At 59.1% G+C, this 23,840-nt stretch overlaps 2 protein-coding genes across 4 annotated transcripts; both read right to left on the bottom strand.

Annotated features, from left to right (window-relative positions):
* Window positions 1–421: 421 nt before the first annotated feature.
* LOC136014165 (hemoglobin subunit rho) lies at window positions 422–2,509 on the bottom strand. Its single transcript, XM_065679015.1, has 3 exons — window positions 1,810–2,509; window positions 1,493–1,715; window positions 422–606 (listed from the first exon to the last, which is right to left on the bottom strand). The coding sequence occupies exons 1-3, from the start codon at window positions 2,010–2,012 to the stop codon at window positions 478–480; spliced, it is 555 nt and encodes a 184-aa protein (XP_065535087.1). The 5' UTR covers window positions 2,013–2,509; the 3' UTR covers window positions 422–477.
* A 16,479-nt stretch (window positions 2,510–18,988) lies between these two features.
* LOC136012869 (folate receptor gamma-like) lies at window positions 18,989–23,181 on the bottom strand. 3 transcript variants are annotated; one of them, XM_065675914.1, is made up of 6 exons: window positions 23,129–23,181; window positions 22,664–22,921; window positions 21,378–21,541; window positions 20,820–21,008; window positions 20,398–20,533; window positions 18,989–19,690 (listed from the first exon to the last, which is right to left on the bottom strand). In XM_065675914.1, the coding sequence occupies exons 3-6, from the start codon at window positions 21,513–21,515 to the stop codon at window positions 19,335–19,337; spliced, it is 819 nt and encodes a 272-aa protein (XP_065531986.1). In that variant the 5' UTR covers window positions 21,516–21,541; window positions 22,664–22,921; window positions 23,129–23,181; the 3' UTR covers window positions 18,989–19,334. The 3 variants fall into 3 exon arrangements, with proteins under 3 accessions (XP_065531986.1, XP_065531985.1, XP_065531988.1); XM_065675913.1 differs by lacking the exon at window positions 23,129–23,181 and having other exon boundaries at window positions 22,664–23,002; XM_065675916.1 differs by lacking the exons at window positions 22,664–22,921; window positions 23,129–23,181 and adding an exon at window positions 22,498–22,582.
* Between the last annotated feature and the right edge of the window lie 659 nt (window positions 23,182–23,840).

Below are 23,840 nucleotides of genomic sequence, written 5' to 3' on the forward strand. Positions count from 1 at the left end.
GCAGGAGCATTCTCACTGCTGATCCAGGAGGTGCTTTTGCTCAGCACTTGCGGAACACACCAGCACAGGGACGGGAAGGGCTGGATTTCTGCCCCATCTGCGCTGGCTTCAGTGAATCTCCATGGATTTATCCCCTTGCACGCACCACGGGTTGGGAGGCTGAGGGCCAGAGAGGCCCTTGTTTGCCCTGGAGCTGGTCCTCTGCACACTCCCGGGTGATTTCAACAAGCTCAGAGGCACTGCATGGGCTGGGACGTGCCCATCACTGTTCCAGAGGCCAGTATCCCCCAAGGTCCCACCGGAGCTCTGTACGTGATGGGCCCCCCAGCATCACTCTGTGCATGATGGTCCAGCCCATCTCCCCCCTTTCCCTCCCTCCCACCCCACAGGAAGCCTGAGAGACACCAGAACACAGGAAGAATTGCAGAAAATGTGGGGTTTTATTGACTGTCACGGCCACATCGCCCTGCGGGGGGCTTAATGGTACTTGTAGGCCAGAGCATGGGCAACCACACCGACCAGCTTCTGCCAAGTGGCCTGGCAGGCAGGGGTGAAGTCCTTGGTGAAGTGTGCGGCCAGCACGATGATGAGGATGTCTCCCAGGAGCTGCAGAGAAGGAAGGGAAACGGGTCAGTGCGGTGCCGAGCACCCTTCCCCTGCCAGGACCCCATCGCTGGTGGGTCCTGGAGGCTGCGACCCATTGTCAGTGTAGGAAGAGTCCCGTGCTGACAACAGACGGCAGCAGCCGCCTCCTCTGCCTCTTCCCACACGTTTTTTCCAGCTCTAGACATTATTCCCAGACACTTTCTGTCTCTTTCCTGCTGTGAAGCCCCAGGACTATGTGGGCTTGAGCAGTGTGGGGTCTGCTTCCTACATCCCGAAGTCAGGCTTGGGCAGACTGAGCCAGAAGCTGTCAGCCCCATACAGCCCTCTCCATCCCACCAGCCTGACACCCCCCCGCTCCCACAGTGACATCTCCCCACTGCACCCTCATCTCTTGTGCTTCATTCCCCTCCTGCTCCCTTCCCTCACGGGCTGACCTTGTCTCCACACTCAGACAAGTCCCCTCTGTCTCTGACACCAGTCTGCATCTCTTCCCACTGGTTCCAGCCCCTGCCCATCCCACGCTTGCTTTTCCCTCTCCTGCCCTCTCTGCCAGCCTTGGAAAGAGGGGGATAAGTGATCCCAATCCTTGGGGCCAGGAGGAGTCAGGGAGAGGATGCCTCAGCACAAAGGGACTTCCCTCCATGCTCCCCATCCTCATCCCACTCGACCTCCTGGCATCCTTCTGCTCTTCTCAAGCAATGTCTGCAGGAGCCTCCAGGCTTTCAGAGCATCACCCCTTGCTTGTCCCGTTTAACGTGCCCGCCCTGTCCCCCAGTTCCATCCAGGCCCCTTGGTACCCAAAACACACTATTGATGCCTGCTTGAAACCCCCCCAGGCACTGATGCTCTCGGGATGGAGGGGGGTCAAGCCCCGAGCTCGGCTCACCCTGAAGTTCTCGGGGTCCACGTGCAGCTTCTCGCAGTGCAGCTCCGACAGCTTGGAGTAGGTCGCCTTCAGGTTGTCCAGGTTCTTGACGGCCTCCCCGAAGGAGGTGAGCACCTTCTTGCCGTGGGCACGGACCTTGGGGTTGCCCACGATGGCCGTGGGGCTGGACAGGTTCCCGAAGTTGTCAAAGAACCTCTGTGTCCAGGGGTAGACGATCAGCAGCCTGCGGGGACACGAGGCACGGGCACGTTAATGCTCCCGAAGGGAAGCGCCGCGGCTCCTGTGCCCGCGGTGCAGACCCCAGGGGCTGGACCTACCTGGCCAGGGCCTCGGCTCCGCATTCCTCCACGTTGACCTTGGCCCAGAGGCTGGCAATGAGCTGCTTCTCCTCGGCTGTCCAGTGCACCATGGTGGCGGCGGAGGCTGCGGCGGCGGCAGGAGGAGGACACGGACCCGTGGCTGCGCTGCGGACCCCACGCAGGCTTTTATCCCCTGGAGCAGCTCCTCCCCGCGGGGCCATTGGCTGGGGCGCGCTGGGGGTCCCCGCGGGGGGTCGGTCCCTCCATGGGGGTCGGGTCCGTGCGAGGTGTGGTCTGCAGGGACGGCCCCGGCACTCGATCACCGGGCTCAAGACACGGCTCCCTCTTATCTCCTGCCCTGCCCTGCTGACCACAGGAGGAACAGGTCAGCCCATGGCCTGCGACAGGAGCTGCTGCGAGGGCTGGAGCCAGGCTGAGAGAGCTGGGCTGGGGCAGCCTGGACAAGAGAAGGCTCCTGAAGGGGAGACCTGAGAGCAGCTCCAGTGCCTAAAGGGGCTGCAGGGAACCTGGAGAGGGGCTTGGGACAAGGGCCTGTAGGGGCAGGGCAAGGGGAATGGCTTTAAGGAAGATTTTATCTTATTGCATTCCTGAGGTAGAGGACATGGACCAGGGATCATGCCCCTGTCCTGAGGGGGATCCTGCCCTGAGCACTTCAATGCACATGGGTGATGAGCCGCCCTCTTGGTGCCTCAGTTTCCCTGCAGGAGCTCTCCCTGTGGACCAGCACAGGGGAACACTCTGATCCCTCAGAGCCGTTCCCTGGGACAGGGAGCAGGGCGCTGTGCTTGGGACCAGGACAGGTTTCAGGAGCAGTTGGCACATTTCACACCCCCCATGGCTGGAAACGGGGCGAGAGGGGAGGAAGAAGAGGGGATGGGTATTAGGGCACGGGCAGGACATCTGCAAGGGCCTGCAGGGCCAGGCCGAGGGGAATGGCTTGAACCTGCCCGAGGGGAGACTGAGCTGAGCTCTTAGGCAGAAGCTCTTCCCTGTGAGGGTGCTGAGGCGCTGGCACAGGGTGCCCAGAGAAGCTGTGGCTGCCCCATCCCTGGCAGTGCTCAAGGCCAGGTTGGACACAGGGGCTTGGAGCAAGCTGCTCCAGTGGAAGGGGTCCCTGCCCGGGGCAGGGGCTGGAGCTGGAGGAGCTTTAAGGTCCCTTCAGCCCAAACCATTCCATGCTCCTATGTGCAAGGTTACACGCACTTTACAGCAGCCTCACCCCAGCAGCACCCAACCATTGAGGCTCCACAGCGTTTACAGCCTCTCTAAACCTGAAGGACGTTCCTCTGATGGGAGGGATGACCGGGGTTAGGAACTGAAGCCTCCACGGACCCTTCTGCACCGGAGCACACTCTTCGGGATGCTGAGTGCCGGTGCTGGGGCTGCAGCTCTGGACACACAGGGAATCCATTTCCCTAAGCAGGCTCCTTCCATGGGGCAGAAGCCTGGAAAACATCAGTCTGTTGGTCCAGCCTGAACCCTGTGTGGAGACCCACGGGTTTGCAGCCATGGTTGGTGTTAATGGAACAGGGATCATGTCCTCATGCTCCAGTGCTGAGGAATCCCTCTGGGATGCTGTGACTGGGCCCAGGTTCCTCTGCTCTGCTAATGTTTGTACAGCGTGCACAAGGCCGAGACTTCACTGGCCTCTCTCTGCTTGGAAGTTAGATGCCTTGCAGCAGGAAAGCAGGACATGTTACAGCCCATCATAGAATGCAGGCTTGGAAGGGACCTCCAGGAGCATCTGATGCCATGAAGAAACCCCAAACTAGACCAGCAACATCCATTCCACCAGTTCCAGGTCTGACCAAAGGCTGTAGTTTGTTTCCCATTGACCTACAGGGGTGTTTTTCAGGCTTCAGGTGATGCTGTGCTCCCACGCTGGGCAACCAACGCCAGCATGCACGGGCTGTAGGGCATCCTCAGAACAGCATGGACACTGGGTCTGTCTGAAGGCAGTTTAGGAGGTGCCACTCAACCCCCTCCAGTTACAGATCAATACTGGTGCATTGATCCCACTGGGGACACCCCGAGCATTGGCAGGAGCCCATCACTGTGGCCCAGTTGGGGCAGCGCAGGTCTGTGGTCATGTCCCAGCTCACTGCCGCAGGCTGCTGCCATCATCCATGTGGGGGTGAATTCCTGAGCCCAAGGCAATGCCCAGGGGCCCTTCCCCACTCGGTGGCCGCTCTGATAACACCCCTGAGCCAGGCTGCTCCCTGCAGATAACGGCACCAGCGCCCGCTCAGCCCCTCACCTCCAGAGACAGAGACACCATCACCCACCCTCAGCCCCCCCGAGCACGCAGGCACTGCCCGTTTCAGCAGCGTGGGGCTCAAAGAGTGAAATCAAACATGTGCAATGCTCAATCCATTGCTAACATTCCTGTCATGCCCATGGCAGGGGGCACAGCGCTGACCGAAGCAGCTGTGTGCTCAGCTGGGGGGACAATGCCCTGCCATGGCCCTTCCAGATATTCCTTCTCATCCTGCAGCCTGAATTCCACTGCTTGCATTGGAAATGAAATCCAGGCTACATCTAGGTCTATTATTAGGGGTGGGTTTGCCTCAGCTGCAGTCGGGGTCTCGCTTTCAGCTCTGCAAAGCTGAACTCTAAAAGAGAACAGATAAATGATGCTTTTCTTCTGCATTCAAACCATCAGCATGGGAGTGCTCAGGGAGGGGTGGCAGGGAGCTGGGTGTGAGGCTGGGACAAGCAGGACAACATCCAACAGAGGCGTGGAGGAAAATACTAACTGCAGCATGAAAATCAACCCGAACTGTGGTTAATGAATGCGGTTTTCTGCAGAAAAGCGGGCAGAGACGTGGCTCGGAGGGAGCATCCGCAGGCCCCGGTCCCACGCTTCGTCCCACTCAGGGTCTGGTGTTGCAGGGAGCAGGACCACAGGATGGGTAATGATGGTCACAGGGAGCTGAGGGCAAGGGGAGGGCAGAGAACACAGGAGGCTGAGGCTGTTTTCATCAAGCCAAGCTCATCTGGTGCTGCTCCTCTGTATTGATTCCTTTTTAATGACTTGGTTTATACCCACTGAAACTCTTTAAGCTCTCTCAAGTCCGTAGGGCAGGCACTATAAAACCAGGAATAATGGCAGGTGAATCAGCCAGATAATTGGGTTAGGGTCACGTATGAGACTCTGGATGTGGAGGGTCCAAAATAGCAATAAGCTGTTACAGCCACCCTGCGAATTCCTGCATGAGCTTCAGCCTGCCCCAGCCCACAGCTTCTACTGGGTCCAGTCCAGCACCGGCGCTTTGATTTCACCTGAAAGCTTCCCCCAGAGCAGGGCTCATGCACTGACCCTGCCAAGGGCTGCTCCAGGAATGGTGCTGGCGACTAAAGGGGCTTCAGCCTCACGGCCAGGACCAGAGCAAAGCCTTCCCAAAGCCTTCCCACCGACATGAGGAACCCAGAGAGCGGCTGCCCTAACCCACTCGGATGGATGCGGTCAGTGCTGACTTCGGGCAGGCTGGTCTGAATCACCAGCTCCCACAGCTTCCCCTGGCTGGCACTGGTGGTCTCCAGCCTGAACGTGAGAACCAAGGGGAATGCCTGAAAATGCAGGTTTTTCCTTAGGAGAGAAAGGGAAAATAGAAACGCCCAAAACCAGGGGCACCAGTGGAGATGTGGAGCAGACTGGAGTGTACAGCAGGCAGGCAGGGAGCCGGGTGTCAGTGCTGCAAGGAGACATCTCCTGGGGCTGTGGCTCTGCTTTCAGCACAAAGACATCGCAAATCCCTCCTGTGCCCTAACAGCCTGAGGGGAAACCCAGCTGCAGGTTCACTGAATCCCTCTGCCCTGAGGTGGATCTGCGGTACCAGGATCCAGGTCTAACCCTCTGTACTCTGTGGGCCCACGGAGCATCCCTTGCTCTCGCTGCTCTGGCTGGATTTCATGCCACGCGATGACCCACTGATCACACAAGCAGAGGCCTCCACGGGTTAATTCCCTTCAGAGCCTTTCACTTCATTGATTTGGCTTTGCAGGAAATCTGGGTCTCAACCACGACAAAATCCAAACCTACCTGGAGGTGGGGGCTGCCTGCAGCAGAAATGCAGGGGGGACCCCGGGCCATGGCAGATGTGACCTGAGCCTGTTCGTACACCCCTGTCCCATAGCCCTGCAAAGGGACTCCCCAGGACAGAGCCCTAAAGCCAGTCCAGTGTCACAGGCTACAGGGGGTCAGAGCGCAGTGAGGTGAAGGAAGGAGAGGATAGGGTGAGGCGTAAACACCAGGATATACAGGGAAAAGCTAAGGATTGAATTAAACAGCTTCTGAGTGGCCTCGAGCACCAGAACTTGGGTAAAAGCAGCTCTTTTACTGATGTCTCATTGAGGCAGGTTTGTCCTGCCCATAACCAAGGGGATGGTTTGTTCTCAGCCCTTACTCTTGCTGGGGTTCCATCTGCTCAGCACAAACAGGACACAGGCTGCAGGGAGGAGGGTTACAGGCACCCCCTGCCCCGGGCAGGGACCCCTTCCACTGGAGCAGCTTGCTCCAAGCCCCTGTGTCCAACCTGGCCTTGAGCACTGCCAGGGATGGGGCAGCCACAGCTTCTCTTCCCCCTTGTCCTGTCACAACCTGCTCCAGTGGAAGGTGTCCCTGCCTGTGGCAGGGGTTGGAGCTGGATGAGCTTTGGGGTGCCTCAACCCAACCCATCCCACGGCTCTTTGTAAGCCCACAAAGCATGGAGCACTCTCTGCTGCTGCACCACTTCTCCCAGAGCTTTGCTTTGCACGGGCAGCATCCCCGGCCCCAGCAACACACCACAACAATCGGTATCAGCCCTGCAGAGGCTGGATGGGACCCCACCGCCCTGGCCATGCCCAGCTCCCCTCTATCACCGTAGGGCAGCCCATGGGCGCCCCACGCCCTGCGTGCCCCACACCAGATAGCTCCTCACCACCCTCGCTGCACCCCGAGATAAAGCTGTGCTGCAGATGGGACAGCCTGGCCTCTGCCCCTGAGTGTACCACAGATGGGCTCTACTGGTGGTGGGGCTGGGCTCCATCCATGGCACATGGACCCTGTAAGGAACACCTCCATCCACACAGCAGCTCCCACACAGCCTCAGCACCCTCACAGGGAAGAGCTTCTGCCTAAGAGCTCAGCTCAGCCTCCCCTCGGGCAGGTTCAAGCCATTCCCCTTGGCCTGGCCCTGCATCCCTTGTCCATCCCTTCCCTCTCCTCTGCTCATCTCCTGCTCTGCAGTGCCCAGGGCCCTGGGAGCACACATTCAGGGGTCCCCACATTGCTCAGGGACTGGGATCAGCTCCCACCCTCCTGAGCAGCTCTGTTGTATGTGTTGTGCTGTGACCGCTGCCTTTGGGCACCAGGCAGCGCTGAAGGAGACCCTGAGATCCTGTCCTGGGATACCTCTCACCTGCCCTATGGGACAAAATGAGAGCAAAACTCCCACGGATTTACCCCGTGGATACCAGGGCTGCACAGTTCATGACTCCATGAAAATCAGACCCACAGAAAAGGTCCCTCCTGGGGTCCATCCAGCTGAAATAAGTAATTACAATACCTCAGGGTAACAGCACCGTGACTTACAGTGCCCTGGTAGGGAAACCTACAAAGCAAGAAGCCCTCAGGCAGTGACACAGCCCCATGGGTGACTCTGTCCCTGCAGTGCCCCTGTTCTGCTGCCTCTTGCTGGCAGCTCAGCTGAGCCATGGCTAATACAAACCCGGGACCTGGTGGTTTGCAGCATCCCCGAGGTTCTGCAGGCACAAACAGTGTCTGGAGCTGGTGCTTCACCCCCCCACTGCTGCAGGGCCCAAACCCACAGTCACCAGCTCAGGAGAGCAGAGAGTGGCCACAAACACCCATTGCCCAGGGCTGGGCCCAGGGTGCTTTAAGTCCCAGGAAGGGAAGAGCCGCAGAGCTGAAGAGATGCTGGCACAGAGGGTCAGGATCAGCCCATGGAGCACAGAGGGTCCATGCTCACCTGCTGTAGAGAGAAACCCGAGTGCCCAGCCATGGGCAGGCTGGAGACCATGCTCAGGACCTCAGACAAGAGGCATGAATCATAGAACCATGGAACCCAGCCTGGTTTGGGATGAAGGGACCTTAAAGCTCCTCCAGCTCCAACCCCTGCCCCGGGCAGGGACCCCTTCCACTGGAGCAGCTTGCTCCAAGCCCCTGTGTCCAACCTGGCCTTGAGCACTGCCAGGGATGGGGCAGCCACAGCTTCTCTGGGCACCCTGTGCCAGCGCCTCAGCACCCTCCCAGGGAAGAGCTTCTGCCTAAGAGCTCAGCTCAGGCTCCCCTCGGGCAGGTTCAAGCCTCTGAAATTGCTGGGGCTTGTGCAGTGCTCCCAAGGCCCACGTGGCTCCAGATCCCAGGAGCAGGCATCAGCCACATCCTTTGCTCCATTGCTAACAGTGCCCAGTGCTGCCTCTTCCATCAGCCCTTGCCCATGGCCGTGCCTTGGGGAGCACCCTCATACTGAAAGGTGAAGCTGCTCTGCTCCCCTCCCCTCAGCTTCCCTCATGTGTGGTCACCAGTGGAGCTCGCGGCTCCTTGGGCAGACTGAGATGAGTCTTGCTGCAGAACAGCAGAGGATGCACAGGAAGGTGTTTGGTGGTTCTTGTGCTGGGCAGAAGGCACACATGTAAACCCCAGGGACCCCAGAGTAAGGGCAAGACGCCTTGCTTTCCCCCTCAGCATCCTTCCTCCAAAGAGCAAGTTAGCTCCAAAAGACCTCCCAGTCCTTAGCACCACTGCTGCAGGTGCAGCTGCTCTGCCTGTCATTGCTCAGCAGAACCCTGCTTTAACCGCAGACACCCACCCAAGAGCCCCTGGCACCGGATGGGAACCACGAGAGCCGTGTCCCATCCCGTCCAGGGCACCAGTGAGAGATGTCCCTGTGAGCAGGGAAGGCTCTCATGGGGCCAGCCAGTGCATGGCTGAGCTCAGACAAGGACCTTCCTCCTCCTGTCTGTGGCGCAGCACCGGCAGGGTCAGTAGCACATGGCTGGTTACGTTCCCCTGATGCCATTCAAGCAATTGGTGCTGGCAATGGACAGAGCCAGACCCGTTTCTGTGTTGGGACTTGGATTAGGAAGGGAGACCTGGCCGCAACCTGGCCCCAACCACTTGTTCAAGTAGAAAAAGGGGCTCTGAAAATGGGGTGGCACCGGGGGCAAACCCTTTGTAGCCATCGGCTAGCTGTTCGAGGGCTGCCTGCACCATGTACCCCCCACAGGAGAGGGCAGCCCCTGCCCCAAGTGATGCACCCAGAGCCTGTGCTTGGGGCAGAAGCTCCAGCTGCCCTCTCACTGCCCTCCCGAAACCCTGGTGTTGAGCAGCAAATCCCAGCACCTTTGCGGTGCCAGCACTGCCGGGTGAATCAGGGGCTGGCCTGGACGTGCTTCACAGCACCAAGCCCTCATCCCAGCACCATGTACCAGGCATCTCCCAGAGTGTCCCAACAACACCATGTCTGTGGGGCTGAGCTGAGATGGAGGTCAGGGGATGTCCCACAGACCCTGTTTCACCCCAGCCCAGAGGACACTTTATTCTGAAGGTCCCCTTCAGACGTGGAATCCCAGACTGGTTTGGGTTGGAGGGACCGAAAAGCCCCTCCATTCCTAACCCCTGCCCCGGGCAGGGACCCCTTCCACTGGAGCAGCTTGCTCCAAGCCCCTGTGTCCAACCTGGCCTTGAGCACTGCCAGGGATGGGGCAGCCACAGCTTCTCTGGGCACCCTGTGCCAGCGCCTCAGCACCCTCACAGGGAAGAGCTTCTGCCTAAGAGCTCAGCTCAGGCTCCCCTCGGGCAGGTTCAAGCCATTCCCCTCGGGCTGTCCTCCCAAAGGCCCCCGGGCAGCTCTGCCGGCAGCAGCCCGCAGCCGGGCTCCCGTCGCCGTGCCCGGTGCCCGGTGCTGTTCCTGCCGTACCGCAGCGCCAGGCTCCCGCTGCCCCCGCAGCAGCGCCGCGCCGCGAGCACCGCACCCGCAGCCCGGTGCTGAGTCACGGCAGCCGCTCCCGGCCGGGCTGCGGGGGGCGATAACCGAGGCGCAAACAGGCGCGGGGGGGCCGCGATAAGAGCCCGGGCCGGGGCCGCGCTCCCGTTGTGCTGTGTCAGAGCCGTGACGCAGCAGAAGCGCTGCGGGCCGAGGGCTGCTGGAATCGCTCCTCCTCGGGCAGCGCAGGCTGCGCACCCTGCCCTGGGCCCCAGCACTGCCCCCCACGGGCGGGCAGAGCCGCGGCAGGGCTCGTGCTCCCCAGGGGATGGGGGTTTGTGTTCGGCACCGTTTGTCTGCCGCGACTCAGCTCCCGTGAGCCGCAGGGCACGAGGCTCCCCCGGGATCTCCGGTCATTGCAGGAGCCGGTGTCTTGCACGAGCCCCATCCAGGCAGGCACGGTCTGGATCTGAAGGCACCATCCCTGCCCTGGGAAGCTCCTTTTGCTTCGTGTTTCCTTCCCCTAGTGTGAGGGGTCCCTGCCCACGGACTGGGTTGGAGGTGCATGATCTGAAGGTCCCAAGCCATTCCATGATTCTGTTTGGAATGTGGCCCTCCCTGGGGCAGGCTCTGTGCTGAGGCATGGATGCAATGGGGTGATGAGGACCAACAGACCTTCAGGCCGACACAAGCAGAAGCGAACTCTCTCTTCCCAGGCAGGGAAGCTGGGGCAGGGGTTGGAGGGAGGGGTACAGAAAGCAGGGCCGGTCACACGGGCCCTGGGGCAGGATTGTCCCCCCCGGCCCCGCTGTCTCCCCACAGCCGCCCCCCCACCACCGTGAGTGGTGCCCGTGGCTCTGGCCGGTGAAGGTATGAAGGCAGGCTGAGGAAGCTGGGGCTGTTCAGCCTGGAGAAGAGAAGGCTGCGTGGGGACCTCAGAGCAGCTTCCAGTGTCTGAAGGGGGCCTATAGGGATGCTGGGGAGGGACTCTTCGTCAGGGACTGCAGTGACAGGACAAGGGGTAACGGGTTCAAACTGAAACAGGGGAAGTTTAGATTGGATCTAAGGAGGAAATTCTTTCCTGTGAGGGTGCTGAGGCACTGGAATCGGTTGCTCAGGGAGGCTGTGAGTGCTCCATCCCTGGCAGTGTTCAAGGCCAGGTTGGATGAAGCCTTGGGTGGGATGGTTTAGTGTGAGGTGTCCCTGTCCATGGCAGGGGGTTGGAACTGGATGATCTTGAGGTCCTTTCCAACCCTAACTGTTCTATGATTCTATGATTCTAAGGTGCATCGCGGCTGCGGGGACCCGGCCCCGCGTCCAGACCCCGGTGCCGCTGTGTCCCTGGGGGCGGGTTCGGTGCTGGGCGGCAGCGAACCCACGGCCATGGGAGGGTTCCTGCTCCCTCCAGCGCAGGTGAGACCCCGGCAGCCCGCGGAGCCCGGGGCAGGGCGAGAGGGGAAACTGAGGCACGGCCCTGGACACCCGCCTGTGCGGGCGTCTGTGCCTCGGGTGGCACCGGGCACCCCCTGCGCTGCGAGGACGGGGCAGGGGTGCCTGGTGGTACCAGGGCCCCACCGGACCATGCTCCGTCAGCCAGAGGACACAAGGACACACTGCGGCTCGGATGCACCAGTCTGGGAGCTGGTTTTCCAGCCGGGACGTGTTTGGTGCTCACCACTGCTCATCTGGGGCTTCATCCAAAGGCGTCTCTGAAGCACAACACGGGTTTGGTCCCCGTGTGGTGACGGGCAGAGGGGCACGGAGCAGGGCTGGGGAATGAGCTGACCCCGGCTACTCCAGGCTTGATTTATGCCACTCGCCTACAGAGATGGCACCAGCGTGAAGCCAGAGCAGCAGCACAGCCCAGTGCTCTGCATCCCCATCCGCACACCCACCCCCTCAAACACCGCTGCAGGTCCATGCTGGACCTGCCCATGGATGGCCCCTGGCCCATGGGATCCATCCTCTCTTGTGGGGACAGGCCAAGGGGGGAATGGCTTTAACGTGCCCGAGGGGAGACTGAGCTGAGCTCTTAGGCACAAGCTCTTCCCTGGGAGGGTGCTGAGGCGCTGGCCCAGGGTGCCCAGAGAAGCTGTGGCTGCCCCATCCCTGGCAGTGCTCAAGGCCAGGTTGGACACAGGGGCTTGGAGCAAGCTGCTCCAGTGGAAGGGGTCCCTGCCCGGGGCAGGGGTTGGAGCTGGAGGAGCTTTAAGGTCCCTTCCAAACCCAAACCATTCCACGATTCTATAGACCCCTCCCTCTGCCCCTTTATCCCCTGGCACAGGCGGAGTTGTTCCTGCAGTGGGTTCTTCCACCACCCCTAACGCTGCATCTCAGGCAGAGGAACCGGGAGCTCGGCTCCTGCCCTCGGATGTGCTCCTGGCTCCAGGTACTGCTGCTGCAGATGTTCCTGGTGCTGCAGCGTGTGTGCACGGGCTGTCCTTTGGAAAGGGGCCCCTTTGTGCTGCTCTGCTGTCCCCTGTGTCCACAGCTGGTGCCTGTGCTTGCAGGGACCAACCCTCCCTTTCCATGTCCGTGTGAATTGCGTTGTCCATGTGTAGCTGTGTGGGATTTCCACCCAGGATGGAAACGTGCTCTGGTTCTCTACGTTCACCCTGGAAACAGGGCAACGGCCACCGCTCCTGGGCCACCATCCCTGGCTGGCGTCAGTCTGGTGGTGAGTGTCTGCCTGCAGCCTGGACTGCTCCCTTGGTCAGCAGGGGCTGCGATGCTGCAGTATCAAACCTCCATCGCAAACTCAGTGGTTCAGGTCTGTAAGTACCATTTCCCCATTGCAGTTCCTCCTTGCAATAAAATCACATCCATCATCTCCCCATGCACTCTCTTTCTTCATTGCTGCTGTGCTAGGGACAGGGGGAAGAGACACCCTGAGGAATACAGCACTAAATGCTCCTTTAGCTACTGAAATCTGACCATCCACATGCACTGGGTGGCTCCCGAGCTCAGTGCTCCGCATCAATACCCCATTTCCCTTCCCCGCCGAGGCCATTAAAGCATTTTGTTTCCATAATTTCCTCCAGGCACATAAAATCTTCCCAGGGCATTTATTTTATTAGTGTGTTGTTTTCAAAAGGCTTCATCCATCAGTAGTAAAACTGATGTAAAACCCATCCCGGCATGTAGGGAGCTGCTCAGGAACCTTCTGCCTCTCACAGGAATCTTCCTGAGGGCTGAGAGGATCCCAGACTGGTTTGGGTTGAAGGGACCTTAAAGCTCCTCCAGCTCCAACCCCTGCCCCAGGCAGGGACCCCTTCCACTGGAGCAGCTTGCTCCAAGCCCCTGTGTCCAACCTGGCCTTGAGCACTGCCAGGGATGGGGCAGCCACAGCTTCTCTGGGCACCCTGTGCCAGCGCCTCAGCACCCTTAAGCTTTAGGGATTTGAGGAAAGAATGGTGATATCCTTGCAACTGTCTGAGCAGAGAAATAGGTATTTAAAATATGGATAGACCAGATATTTTTTAATGGAATGGTTCTGCACTTACTGCAGTTTCCAAACCTGTGGAACCCACGGCAGACAGTCCTTCAAAGACAGAGGTGGGGACCAGTGTTAGACCTGAGGAGAAACCTGCAGGAACTGTGGGAGGGCGACTCTAGAGATTATGGTCTTTGAGTGCTGTCCTCACCCTTCCTGGCAACATGAGCTTGCAGAAGGGAAGGCAGCTCCATCTCGCCTCCCTGATTTCCAGTGCCAAGAGACGATCGTCTTGTCATTTCAAGGCCTGGTTGGACGGGGCTTGGAGCAAGCTGCTCCAGTGGCAGGGGTCCCTGCCGGTGGCAGGGGTTGGAGCTGGAGGAGCTTTAAGGTCCCTTCGACCCAAACCGCTCCATGATTCCGTGATTCTCTGAGCTCGGGCCCACAGCGGGGTCAGCGCGGTTGGAGCCGGGTTCCCCCCTCCGGACAGGAGCCTCGGCAGCAGCTCCCGGAGCTGTGGAGCCGGGACCCCGCCGAGCCCCATTCCCCCTCCCCGGGATCTGCCCCAGCCCGGCCTGGGCCCCATAGCGCGGCTCGCGGCTTCCCTCTGCTGGGGGACGCGGGGTGCAGGACGCGGGGCGCAGCGCCCGGGATGCTCCCGGTCCCGTCAAGCCAGGCCCTGCGGCCGCAGCCCGCGGGGCGCAGGAGGGGCCAGATCTCCCCTCTGGACGCCACGGCTGAGGAAGCAAACCCATGGGGCCACCCAGGTTGCCCCGTGCCAGGCGCACCCCGCGGGCTCCAGCCCCGCGTCAGGACCTTCACGTTCGTTGGGTGCCCTTTTTGTCTTCCTCTTCCCGTTTTCCTCCTCCTTCTGCAGCAGGGACAGAGCCCAGGAGTGGAGTGCCCATGGGAAGGTGCTCGCCTGAGTGGCCACTGAAGGCGTTTTGCGGAGGAGCCCCGGTTAAGCCTCAATCAGAGCAAGGACGCGTGCACAGAGACCCGCGCCCGCCAATAGAGCTGCTGTGTTCCAGGGGTGCCTGAGCTTTCTTTTGAGACTTTTAGGTTGCAGACCCAACAGATGAGGAGCTTGGCACCCGTGTCTGCTCTTCAGACGTGGCCACCAGAGTGGAGCAGGAGAGGAAGCCCTGAAAGCTGCTGGGCAGTGCCAAAACCCAGCGTCCCCGGGACTTGAGCAGTACAAAACTGATTTCCAGGCTTTAGAAAGCAGGTCTGCTCGTGCCACAGGGATGCCATAGGGGTCACAGGCGGTTGAGAACCTTAAGTAAAACCATGAGCACTCAGAGCCACTCTGATCTCAGGTTTATGCGCTACGTCTGTGCTGGGGCTGGGCAGCCCTGAGGATGCACGTGCCAGGAGCGGTGACAAGGACCCATTGCCAATATCCTGATTTTGAGATGAGCTTGAAAAACTGCTCCTGGAATGTCACAGCTTTCCTGAGAAAGGAAAAAGAAAGGGGAAAGAAAATGTCTGGTGGAAAGAGAAAACATCTGGCTGGAGCCAGCCTGTCTGGTTTGAGTTCAGCAGCTGAAAAGAGATACAGTGCGTCATTTAAGGTGCCCAGGTCTGACTCATTTCATTGAATCGTGGAATGGTTTGGGATGAAGGAGCCTTAAAGCTCACCCAGTTCTCCAGGTGCTCTCCAGACAGTCCCTATGCTGCATTTATGTGTGAGTCCCAGCAAGGGGACCCTGGCAGTGCTCAAGGCCAGGTTGGACACAGGGGCTTGGAGCAAGCTGCTCCAGTGGAAGGGGTCCCTGCCCGGGGCAGGGGTTGGAGCTGAGGAGCTTTAAGCTCCCCTCATCCCAGATCATTCCAATTCTCAAAGCTGCAGCAGCTGCTGGGGTGCACAGGGAAGACTCTGCACACGCAGACCCTCTGCACGCTGGGTCCCTGGAGGGTTGTTGGGTGCACATCTGGTGCAGATGTGGCTGGAGGAGGCCAGACCAGGGAGCTGTGGCACCGCGCGGGGCAGGCAACCTGCCTGAGTCCCCACCAGGGCAGCTGCATGCGTGCGTGCGGAATAAGCCAGTCCCTGCCTTTTTTAGTCTCAAATTGCTGATCGGATTTCCTGCTCGGCGCTGCCTCTGACTAGACTGCAGCACTGATGAAAGAGGAGGAATTAGTGGGGAACCACAGACCAGAATTTGGGAGAATGAAGGACTTTGAGAGGCCGAGAAACAAGAGACTGAAGGAATTACTCAGTCACTCTGTGGACAGTGAAACCATCAGTTGAGGTGGGAACCCTCAGGAAATGTTCCTGCCTTGAGTAAAAAGCAGGCGGTTGGAACTGGATGAGCTTCAAAGTGCCTTCAACCCAAACCATTCCATCGTTCTATGATTCAAGGGTAGGTCTTGACCATTTATGTCTTGTCCTTACCCCTATCTCTGTCCCCCAAAGCTGCGCATCAGCTCATCCTGGAGGAGCAGCCAGTGCAAAGCGCGGTTGAGCCTTCCCATGGCTCACGCCAGGAGATGGCAGAGGCAGAGCCTTTGCTCAGGAAGGTGTCTGAAGGCAGGACCTGGGGAGCACATCCACGGTGTAATGGGTGTGAAGCGCTGGGGAATGGGACGCTGCAGTGCCGGCAGCAGAATTAACTCCTCCCTGCTCCCAGCCCTGTTCGGTTGGTTACGTGGAAGCCCAAACACATGGTAAGTTCATGGGTTAATGGTGCATTAAGGAAGGAAGATCCCCAGCTCCCTGTGCACGGCCCATCCTGAGCACAGCAGCAGGTTTGTGCCCTGGAAACACCAGCCTCATGGTGCAGATAGGGAATCCCAGGCTGGTCTGTGCTGAAGGGAGCTTAAAGCTTCTCCAGTACCAAACCCCTGCCACAGACAGGGACCCCTTCCACTAGAGCAGGGTGCTCCAAGCCCCATCCAGCTACGCCTTTACTTTCATGCCCGAAGCCCCAGGCAGACCGATGGCAAAGCCATCCTCATGGTGGGTCTCCAGCCCAGCCCGTGTCGGAGGCGATTCATCCAGCAGAACCCCCACCCAAGGCCCTCGCTTGTCAGTTCCTCTGCAGACCCACGGACCTGGCTCTTGAGAGCACCCATCTCGTGCCAGGCTGTGCCCCTTCCTGCTGGTTAATCTTTAACTCCCCTTTGTACCCACTGAGAGTAACTGTTCTTACTGATAACCCCTTCTGCTCCTGTGTCCCTGCTGAGCCGAAGCACATTCCTGATCTTCCTAGCACAGTATTCATGGAGATATTGAGGGCTCTGCTACAATATGTTTAATTATTGAAGCATTTCTCCCTTTTTCCACCAAGGAAAGCAGACACATCATTCCCCATTAGACAGCATCGGAAGGGAAAGTTAGGTCTGGTTTGAGTATCTATGCAGTTATATCGTTGTTAATGAGAAGACATGAGAGAACTGAGCATCTACCCTGTGCATCTACCCTGTGCATCTACCATGAGTGTGTGATCACACTCACGGCCACCTTCCAGCTGGAACTCCAGTGTCCAGGGCTTAGAGTTACCCAAGTGATGAGTTTGCCCTTAAAAACACAACCTGAATCCTCGCTGCCGCTCTGAGCTGTGCGACTCCATCACCGCGCACAGGGCTTTGCCCAGCCACCCATGGCTAAACCCAAACCAGCCTGGGGTTAAGAAGGGCTTTGCTGCCGGCTGTGGGAAGAACAAGGATGGTTGGTAGAAACGGGATGAAGCTTTGCTGATGTTCTGTCAGTAAACTGCTGCATGGAGGAGGTGAAGGCGGCAAATGGATACCAGTAACGAAGGAGTTGCTGAACTGGGAGATTCAGAGTGCACCCACTGTCCAGACACGGCCTCAGCGGTGCTGAACTGGTGGGGAACCATTCAGTCCCAGCCCCTGCCGTGGGCAGGGACCCCTTCCACTGAAGCAGCTTGCTCCAAGCCCCTGTGTCCAACCTGGCCTTGAGCACTGCCAGGGATGGGGCAGCCACAGCTTCTCTGGGCACCCTGTGCCAGCATTCCACCATGGGCATAGTGAAGAAAGAGGGTTCTGTGCCTGAACCGTGTGAAAACAAGGAAACCCCATCTCAGAACTGGGATTCAAGGCAGGCAGCAAACAGCATCAAAACACCAGCTCTGGATCCCATAGGATGCTAAAAGCTGCATTTGACAGAAACATGGGATACACGCCAGAGATCTCGGAGCCGTTCTTCTCAAGCTATATTTAGTTGGGAACGTTGCTGCCGTTCCGACTGGAATTGCAGCTTGGAAGGTTTTAAAAGGGTTTCTGGCTGTGGGTTCATCTAATAAAAGACAACCACGAGCTAAATCTGTCTGACATTCACAGCTCCACGCTCGCAATGCTATTTTATAGCTGCAACAAGCAGTACCCCTGCTCGCTCTGCAGCCTGAAACAGCCCTACCCCATCACTTCCCACAGGCACCAGAGTCTTCCTTCGGGACTTGTGTCCAGCAGTTCCCTTCGCGCTTGCTGGATGCTGGCATCAAGGATATGCTTTGGATATCCTTCCAGGATATGCCAACCAAAGCATGTTGACATCAAGCATAAAGCATGTTGACTGATGCTTAGGAAGGAGCTGCCTGTGTTTCACATTCATTTCCATCAAGGACTGTTAGGGAGGGAAGAGATTCAAGTCTTATTTCCCATATTCCTCCTACCGTGAGATGGAACAGGGCTGGAGACCTGAGCAGCAGCAGCAACAGCCCTGGAGGAGATGAGGTTTAACATCATTTTCAACTGAGCCCTGAGGCGCAGGGATTTGCTGTGCTGGGAAATGCTGCTCCTCACTCCAGGGGCTTTCCTTGGGGCGTCTGTTCTCCAAAACGGCTAAAACTGTCTCACGTAATGAGTTAGGACTGTTCAAAGCCACAAGTGCTGGTGGACAAAGGCAGTGTGGCTGAAGGAAAAGGCCTGAGGAGGCACAGCACCTGTGAAAGCACTCCAGCAGGAGCGATGATTTCTCCCCCTTGGTCTCACCTGTGCGAACAGTCGGGAAGCCCCCAAGCATCGTCCAAAACATCACTTCAGTGTGGGTTTAACGACTGAGCACAGCGGAGACATTAGGAATTTCTCCTTCCTGTATGCGAGCAGCTTGTAGCAGCGATGCTCTGAAATTCTCCAGACATCCACAAGGATGCCGGTTCTTGTCTCTCGTCTGTACCTGCCCCATCAGGGTATCGCAGGCAGATGGGAAGTGCCTCGTCTTAGTGGGGCTACAGCTATGCCGAAGAAAGAAGTAATACAAACCCGTCCCTGCATGAGCGAACTTCCCATCGAGCTGCCACGAGCCAGGCAAGTGAATGATCATGGAAGCACAGGGAGGTTTGTGTTGAAGGGACCTGCTCCAAGCCCCTGCGTCCAACCTGGCCTTGAGCACTGCCAGGGATGGGGCAGCCACAGCTTCTCTGGGCACCCTGTGCCAGCGCCTCAGCACCCTCACAGGGAAGAGCTTCTGCCTAAGAGCTCAGCTCAGTCTCCCCTCGGGCAGGTTCAAGCCATTCCCCTTGGCCTGGCCCTACAGGCCCTTGTCCCAAGCCCCTCTCCAGGTTCCCTGCAGCCCCTTTAGGCACTGGAGCTGCTCTCAGGTCTCCCCTTCAGGAGCCTTCTCCTCTCCAGGCTGCCCCAGCCTTCAGGCAGCTCCACACCACTCCAGCACATGGAGCACAGCAGGGAAGGAGCTGTCAGTGCCCAGATCTCCATCTGCCCCAGAAGCTGCGTCATTCCTACCCCCTCAGACTCCTACATTACAGATCCCAGACCCACCCCCTCGCAGGTCTCCAGCAGCCTTGTTCCACCCGCTCCATAGGGCACAACTTGGGCACAGCAAGGCTGGTTCAGAGCAGTGGTTTATTGTCATCCCCACCCCTGAGGGAGCCAGAGCAGGCTGAAGGACCAGACCCCAGAGCTCAGCAGAGGACACTGAAGCAGCACAGACGGGAAGCAGCTCCTCCATCAGAGCAAAGAAGTCATCACCCTGCCTCGGATGGTGAGGAAATCACTACCTCAGTCACCAGCTGGGAGCAGAGGCAGATGAAGGTGCAGAGACAGATAAAGGTCCAAGAGCACAACTCACGGAAGCACTTCCTGGGGTGTGCACCCAGTCTGGACAGAACCAAGATCCCTGGGCCAGCTCCTCCTGCAGGGCAGCAGCAGCAGCCATGTCCCTGTGGAAGGAGTCATGGGGACCCCCACCGGTGGGATCCACAGCCCCCAGCTCCATCAAGGAGCACCACGCTGGCCAGAGGCAGCAGGACCAGGACGGGCCATGGCAGAGCACCCTCGGCTCCACTGCTCTTGGGAGCCACGGTCTCCATCCCAGCAGATCTCTTTTTCCATGCATAGTACTTGGCCACAACCACATTGGGGTTGCCCTGGGCAGGGTCAAACCACATCTGGATGCAGCGCCCGCTGCCCCGCTGCTCCGTGGTGTATCTGTAGGAGTTGGACCAGATTTTCTCACACAGATCTTTTGGCCGGGGGAAGACTTGGCTGAAGGGTCTGCACATGGAGCCCCAGGGACAGCGGTTCGTGCCTGGGGACAGACAGCACCACAACGGGAAACAACAGCGTGAGCAAGGACCCTTCGCCTTTATCCTTTCACCTGTGGGGATGAGGCCACCAGCCCATCACTGCACCCTGGCCGATTCCTCAGCCTTCTGGTTGGCACCCCCATAGACAAGTGAGAACTACTTATAGAACACAGCCTGGTTTGGGATGAAGAGACCTTAAAGCTCCTCCAGCCCCAACCCCTGCCCCGGGCAGGGACCCCTTCCACTGGAGCAGCTTGCTCCAAGCCCCTGTGTCCAGCCTGGCCTTGAGCACTGCCAGGGATGGGGCAGCCACAGCTTCTCTGGGCACCCTGTGCCAGCGCCTCAGCACCCTCACAGGGAAGAGCTTCTGCCTAAGAGCTCAGCTCAGGCTCCCCTCGGGCAGGTTCAAGCCATTCCCCTTGGCCTGGCCCTACAGGCCCTTGTCCCAAGCCCCTCTCCAGGTTCCCTGCAGCCCCTTCAGGCCCTGGAGCTGCTCTCAGGTCTCCCCTTCCCGCAGCAGAGGGGCAGGATCCCCTCCCTGAGCTGCTGCTCCTGCTCAAGGGGTGAGCCCAGCACAGGGGGGGGTCTGGCTCCAAGCTCACAGTGTGTGGGTCATGGGGGTCTCCTACGGAGCAGTGATGGGCCCTGGCTCCAGCCCTGCCCAGGCAGCAGGGACACAGCCGGGGTCTCGCTCCACTCTTCCACCAACCTGTGGCCCAGTTCCAGCCCTTGTGCCAGTTCTCCTTGCACGTGACGTAGTCCTTGCAGTCCTCCCACCACCGCTCGCAGTCCTCCCGGCACAGGGGCACGTGCAGGATCCTCTCCCGGCGCCAGCTGCTGTCGGCCTGCGAGGGATGGGACCACGCTGGTGCTTTGACCCTTGAGTTAAGGGGCAGGATCTGCCCCATCCCGGACACCCCCAGGGCCACCCATTGTGCCCTAGAGCTGACCCCAGGAGAGCTTCAGCCCCAGCCTTGGCAAGCAGCAGCTCTCCCATCACTTAGGGCTGGCCAAGCAGAGGCCAGCAAAGTCCTTCAGATCTTCCCACCCACCAGGAAGGTTCACAGCATCCCCACGCACACCAGGGCACACAGCCCAGCATCTGGCCACCACAAGCCCTGTTGATCCCACCTGGTCAATCCACGGCCCCAGGTTGGGGGAGCACTCGTACAAGCACGTGTCCTGGATGAAGTGGCGCTTGCACTGGGGGGGCATCACCCCGCAGTGGTTCCAGTTGAAGCTGTACAGGTAGGACTGGTCCTTGTGGGCCTCCCGGCTGGTGTTGGCCGTGCAGCAGGCGTTGTCCTTCCAGGGAGCACACTGCAGAGGAGCAGGGGACAGGCTGGTCAGGGAGCCAGAGCTCTTCAACGGGCCGGAAGAGTCTCTAAAGCTGGCAGAGGGCGCAGACAGCAGCATCTTTCTTTGCCATCCTTCACCTTGTTCTGAGCTGGGGTACCACAGCTTGGGGAAGGGGAACCTTGTGGCTAAAGGTGGGGGGGACACTGAGATGACAGACTGCTCCTACCACAGCCATTGGTTAGAGGAGAACACCAAAAGCCAGTCCTCAAATCCACCACAGGGTTTCTTCCTCAGGCAAATGATTTCCAAGCACAAACCCAGCCCATATCATCTGGGGAGGGGGATACGGCGACCCCGACAATCCCACCCAACACATCAGCAGGGTCTTACCTGCTCATAGAGCATCCCCTCAGGGCCGGGCTTGGTCTTGTGGTGCTTGGCATCCATGCAGACGTTCAGCAGGGAGTCCCTGGCAGGTACCACAGTGCAGGCAGCCAACAGCAGGAGCATCGCCCGCCCCGTCCCCATCCTCACAGAAGCAGGAGCTGATGGAGCTGCAGGAATGGGACAGGGACAGGGCAGGAGGGGTTTGCCACAGGCGGCAGAACACGAGGTGCTGTGGGGGCAGAGACTCCCAAGGACACACCAGAACATCAACAGCCCGCAGCAGCAGGCGAAGGACTGAGATCAGGCACACGTTGTCCTCTGCGCAGCACCACAAACACAAACAGACCTCTCAGTGCTGGGGCTGTTCAAGTGTTAACCTCAAGCATCCCTGATGGGGACGTGGTGCGGTGAGACCCCTTCAAACCGGGCCCTCTGCACTGAGCCACCCCACAGAGCTTCCAGCTCCCAAACCTGCAGCCGGACACTGCCAGCTATGGGAGGTCTTCAGCGAGAGGCGAGGAGGAGGAGGAGGGTGACGGCACCGTCACACCAACGCCTCGTGCGGGCCCGGAGCTGCGCCTTGCTTTGAGGGGATGTTAGATGGGGAAAGCATTGCCTTTGCTTCATCGGGACCTTCGGAGACCCGCACCCGAGGTCCCCAAAGGAGGCCGGACTTGAGCAGTGAGAACCAGCTCACACAATCGTGGCTCATCCTCCCCTACCCCTGAGAGGCGGAGGGGGCTTTGAGTCATTCACTGACAGAAACAACCCAGAACAAGCCCCCAGAACCCCCCCCCAAAAAAAAAAAACCCAACCAAAACCCCACAAAGTGCCCCAAAGCCCCCAGAATAACCCCCAACCCGAGGCCGCTGCCCCCCCCTTCTCCCTCCCTTCCCTTACCAACAGGGCACAAAGGTTTAAACCAAATTACCTTTTAAGAAGCACTTTGCAAAACACAGGAGGAAGCCAAATCATTTACAGCACTAAAATAGCATAAACCAGCCCAGGAGGCAGCAATTACAGAGCTGAGGATGCAGCCACAGGCAGCAGAGGACAAGGAAGCAGCCACCCCACGTCAGAACCCGACCCCATACATGTAAACCCCCATAACCCCATCACCAACCTCAGAGCCCAGGGCACCTCCAGCCCCTCTGCAGCACCTCAGAACCACCCAGCCCAGCAGCCTCCTGGGGCAGCTTTAATGGGGCAGCTCCTGACACAGGTGCTGGCCCTTGGAACCACCTTCCCCTGGTGTTAAATGAGGTTTAACTTCGCCCAGCACTCGTTACCTCGGAAGCGGCTGGTTTGGGGACAGCCGGCTCCTCCGGGCCTTGCAGCAGCAGCAGCCTCGTGCTTGGGAAGCAATCCAGGGTTTCCTCCCAGGGAGGGCTCTTATCGGCCTTGGCCACTCACAACAACCTCTCTTCCTCCGCTCCTGTTCGACCGGTGGGTTTTGATTTGCGCCGTTGCCCCAGGGAGGGGCGCATCCAGGACCCTGCACCGGCTGAGCTTCGCAGGTCCCTTCCAACCCGAAGCAGCCCGCGGTTCTATGATGGTGTGAGCCTGCTTTAGTGATGGACGACGACCCCCATGTGTCCGTTCTGACCCAGACATGTGCTGCTTTAATCTGTCATTAGCTCCCTCTCTCATCACAAGTGACAGGAGCAGATCTCCCCCCACCCACCTCCGAGCCTTTCCCACCTCCTCCCACCTCCCCTCCGTTGCCTCTTCCAGCAGAGCCACATTCTGCTCACCCTTTCCCCAGCGCAAGCCCTTTGCTCCCGAGGCCCTGAGACTGCAGCAGCAACCCCGGCGCTCGGCGTGTCCTGGCCTTGGCCTTGCTCAGGAATTCCTGGTGCGGGGTTGTTCGGGGGAGCGCTGGGCGCCGAGTGCCTTGCGGCACCTTCAGGGCAGCGCCAGCTTGTTCCTGGGAGATAAGTGCCGGCCACCAGCCCATCGCCTCCGGTCGGCAGGGCTCCGGAGCCCCCAGCACATCCTCTGTTTGTCTCAATGGCTTCTTCCTAACCTCCTGGTTTGTGGTTGGTGCCTCAGCCCTGCCCGAAGCACTGAGACCCCCTAAACCAGCACTTTAAATGCTGTTTATTTGAGGTAGCAATAGAAAGAGAGGGTGGAGGAGATAGAATCAGGGAACCATGGGATGGGTTGGGTTGAGGGGACCCTAAAGCTCCTCCAGTTCCAACCCCCTGCACTGTATCCTCATACGTAAGGGGATGGGTGGGTACATCCACAGTGGTTCCATACAATGATTTTCCTTGTGCAACCCATCTCTGGGGCATGGGATTGAGTTGCTTTGGATGCTTCTTCCCCGGGGTCACATTTGGGGGAGCAGATGCTGGGGAACTGCTCCAGGGTGTGCTGAGCACCCCAGGGCCTGCAGCAGCAGGGACCTCAATGCTGTCACCTCCACTGCACTGCTCAGTGCCACCGGAGACCACAGCTCCCATC

This window comes from Lathamus discolor, chromosome 4 (genome assembly GCF_037157495.1).
Source record: "Lathamus discolor isolate bLatDis1 chromosome 4, bLatDis1.hap1, whole genome shotgun sequence".
In the NCBI taxonomy this organism is placed as follows: domain Eukaryota; kingdom Metazoa; phylum Chordata; class Aves; order Psittaciformes; family Psittacidae; genus Lathamus; species Lathamus discolor.

Coding starts and splice junctions, on each gene's coding strand:
- LOC136014165 (XM_065679015.1), bottom strand. CDS start 2,012: ATGGCCCCGCGGGGAGGAGCTGCTCCAGGGGATAAAAGCCTGCGTGGG. Junction 1,716..1,809: donor GGAGCCGAGGCCCTGGCCAG/GTAGGTCCAGCC, acceptor GTGTCCCCGCAG/GCTGCTGATCGTCTACCCCT. Junction 607..1,492: donor TGGACCCCGAGAACTTCAGG/GTGAGCCGAGCT, acceptor CCTTCTCTGCAG/CTCCTGGGAGACATCCTCAT.
- LOC136012869 (XM_065675914.1), bottom strand. CDS start 21,515: ATGGGGACGGGGCGGGCGATGCTCCTGCTGTTGGCTGCCTGCACTGTG. Junction 21,009..21,377: donor AGGGGATGCTCTATGAGCAG/GTAAGACCCTGC, acceptor GCTCCTCTGCAG/TGTGCTCCCTGGAAGGACAA. Junction 20,534..20,819: donor TGGGGCCGTGGATTGACCAG/GTGGGATCAACA, acceptor CATCCCTCGCAG/GCCGACAGCAGCTGGCGCCG.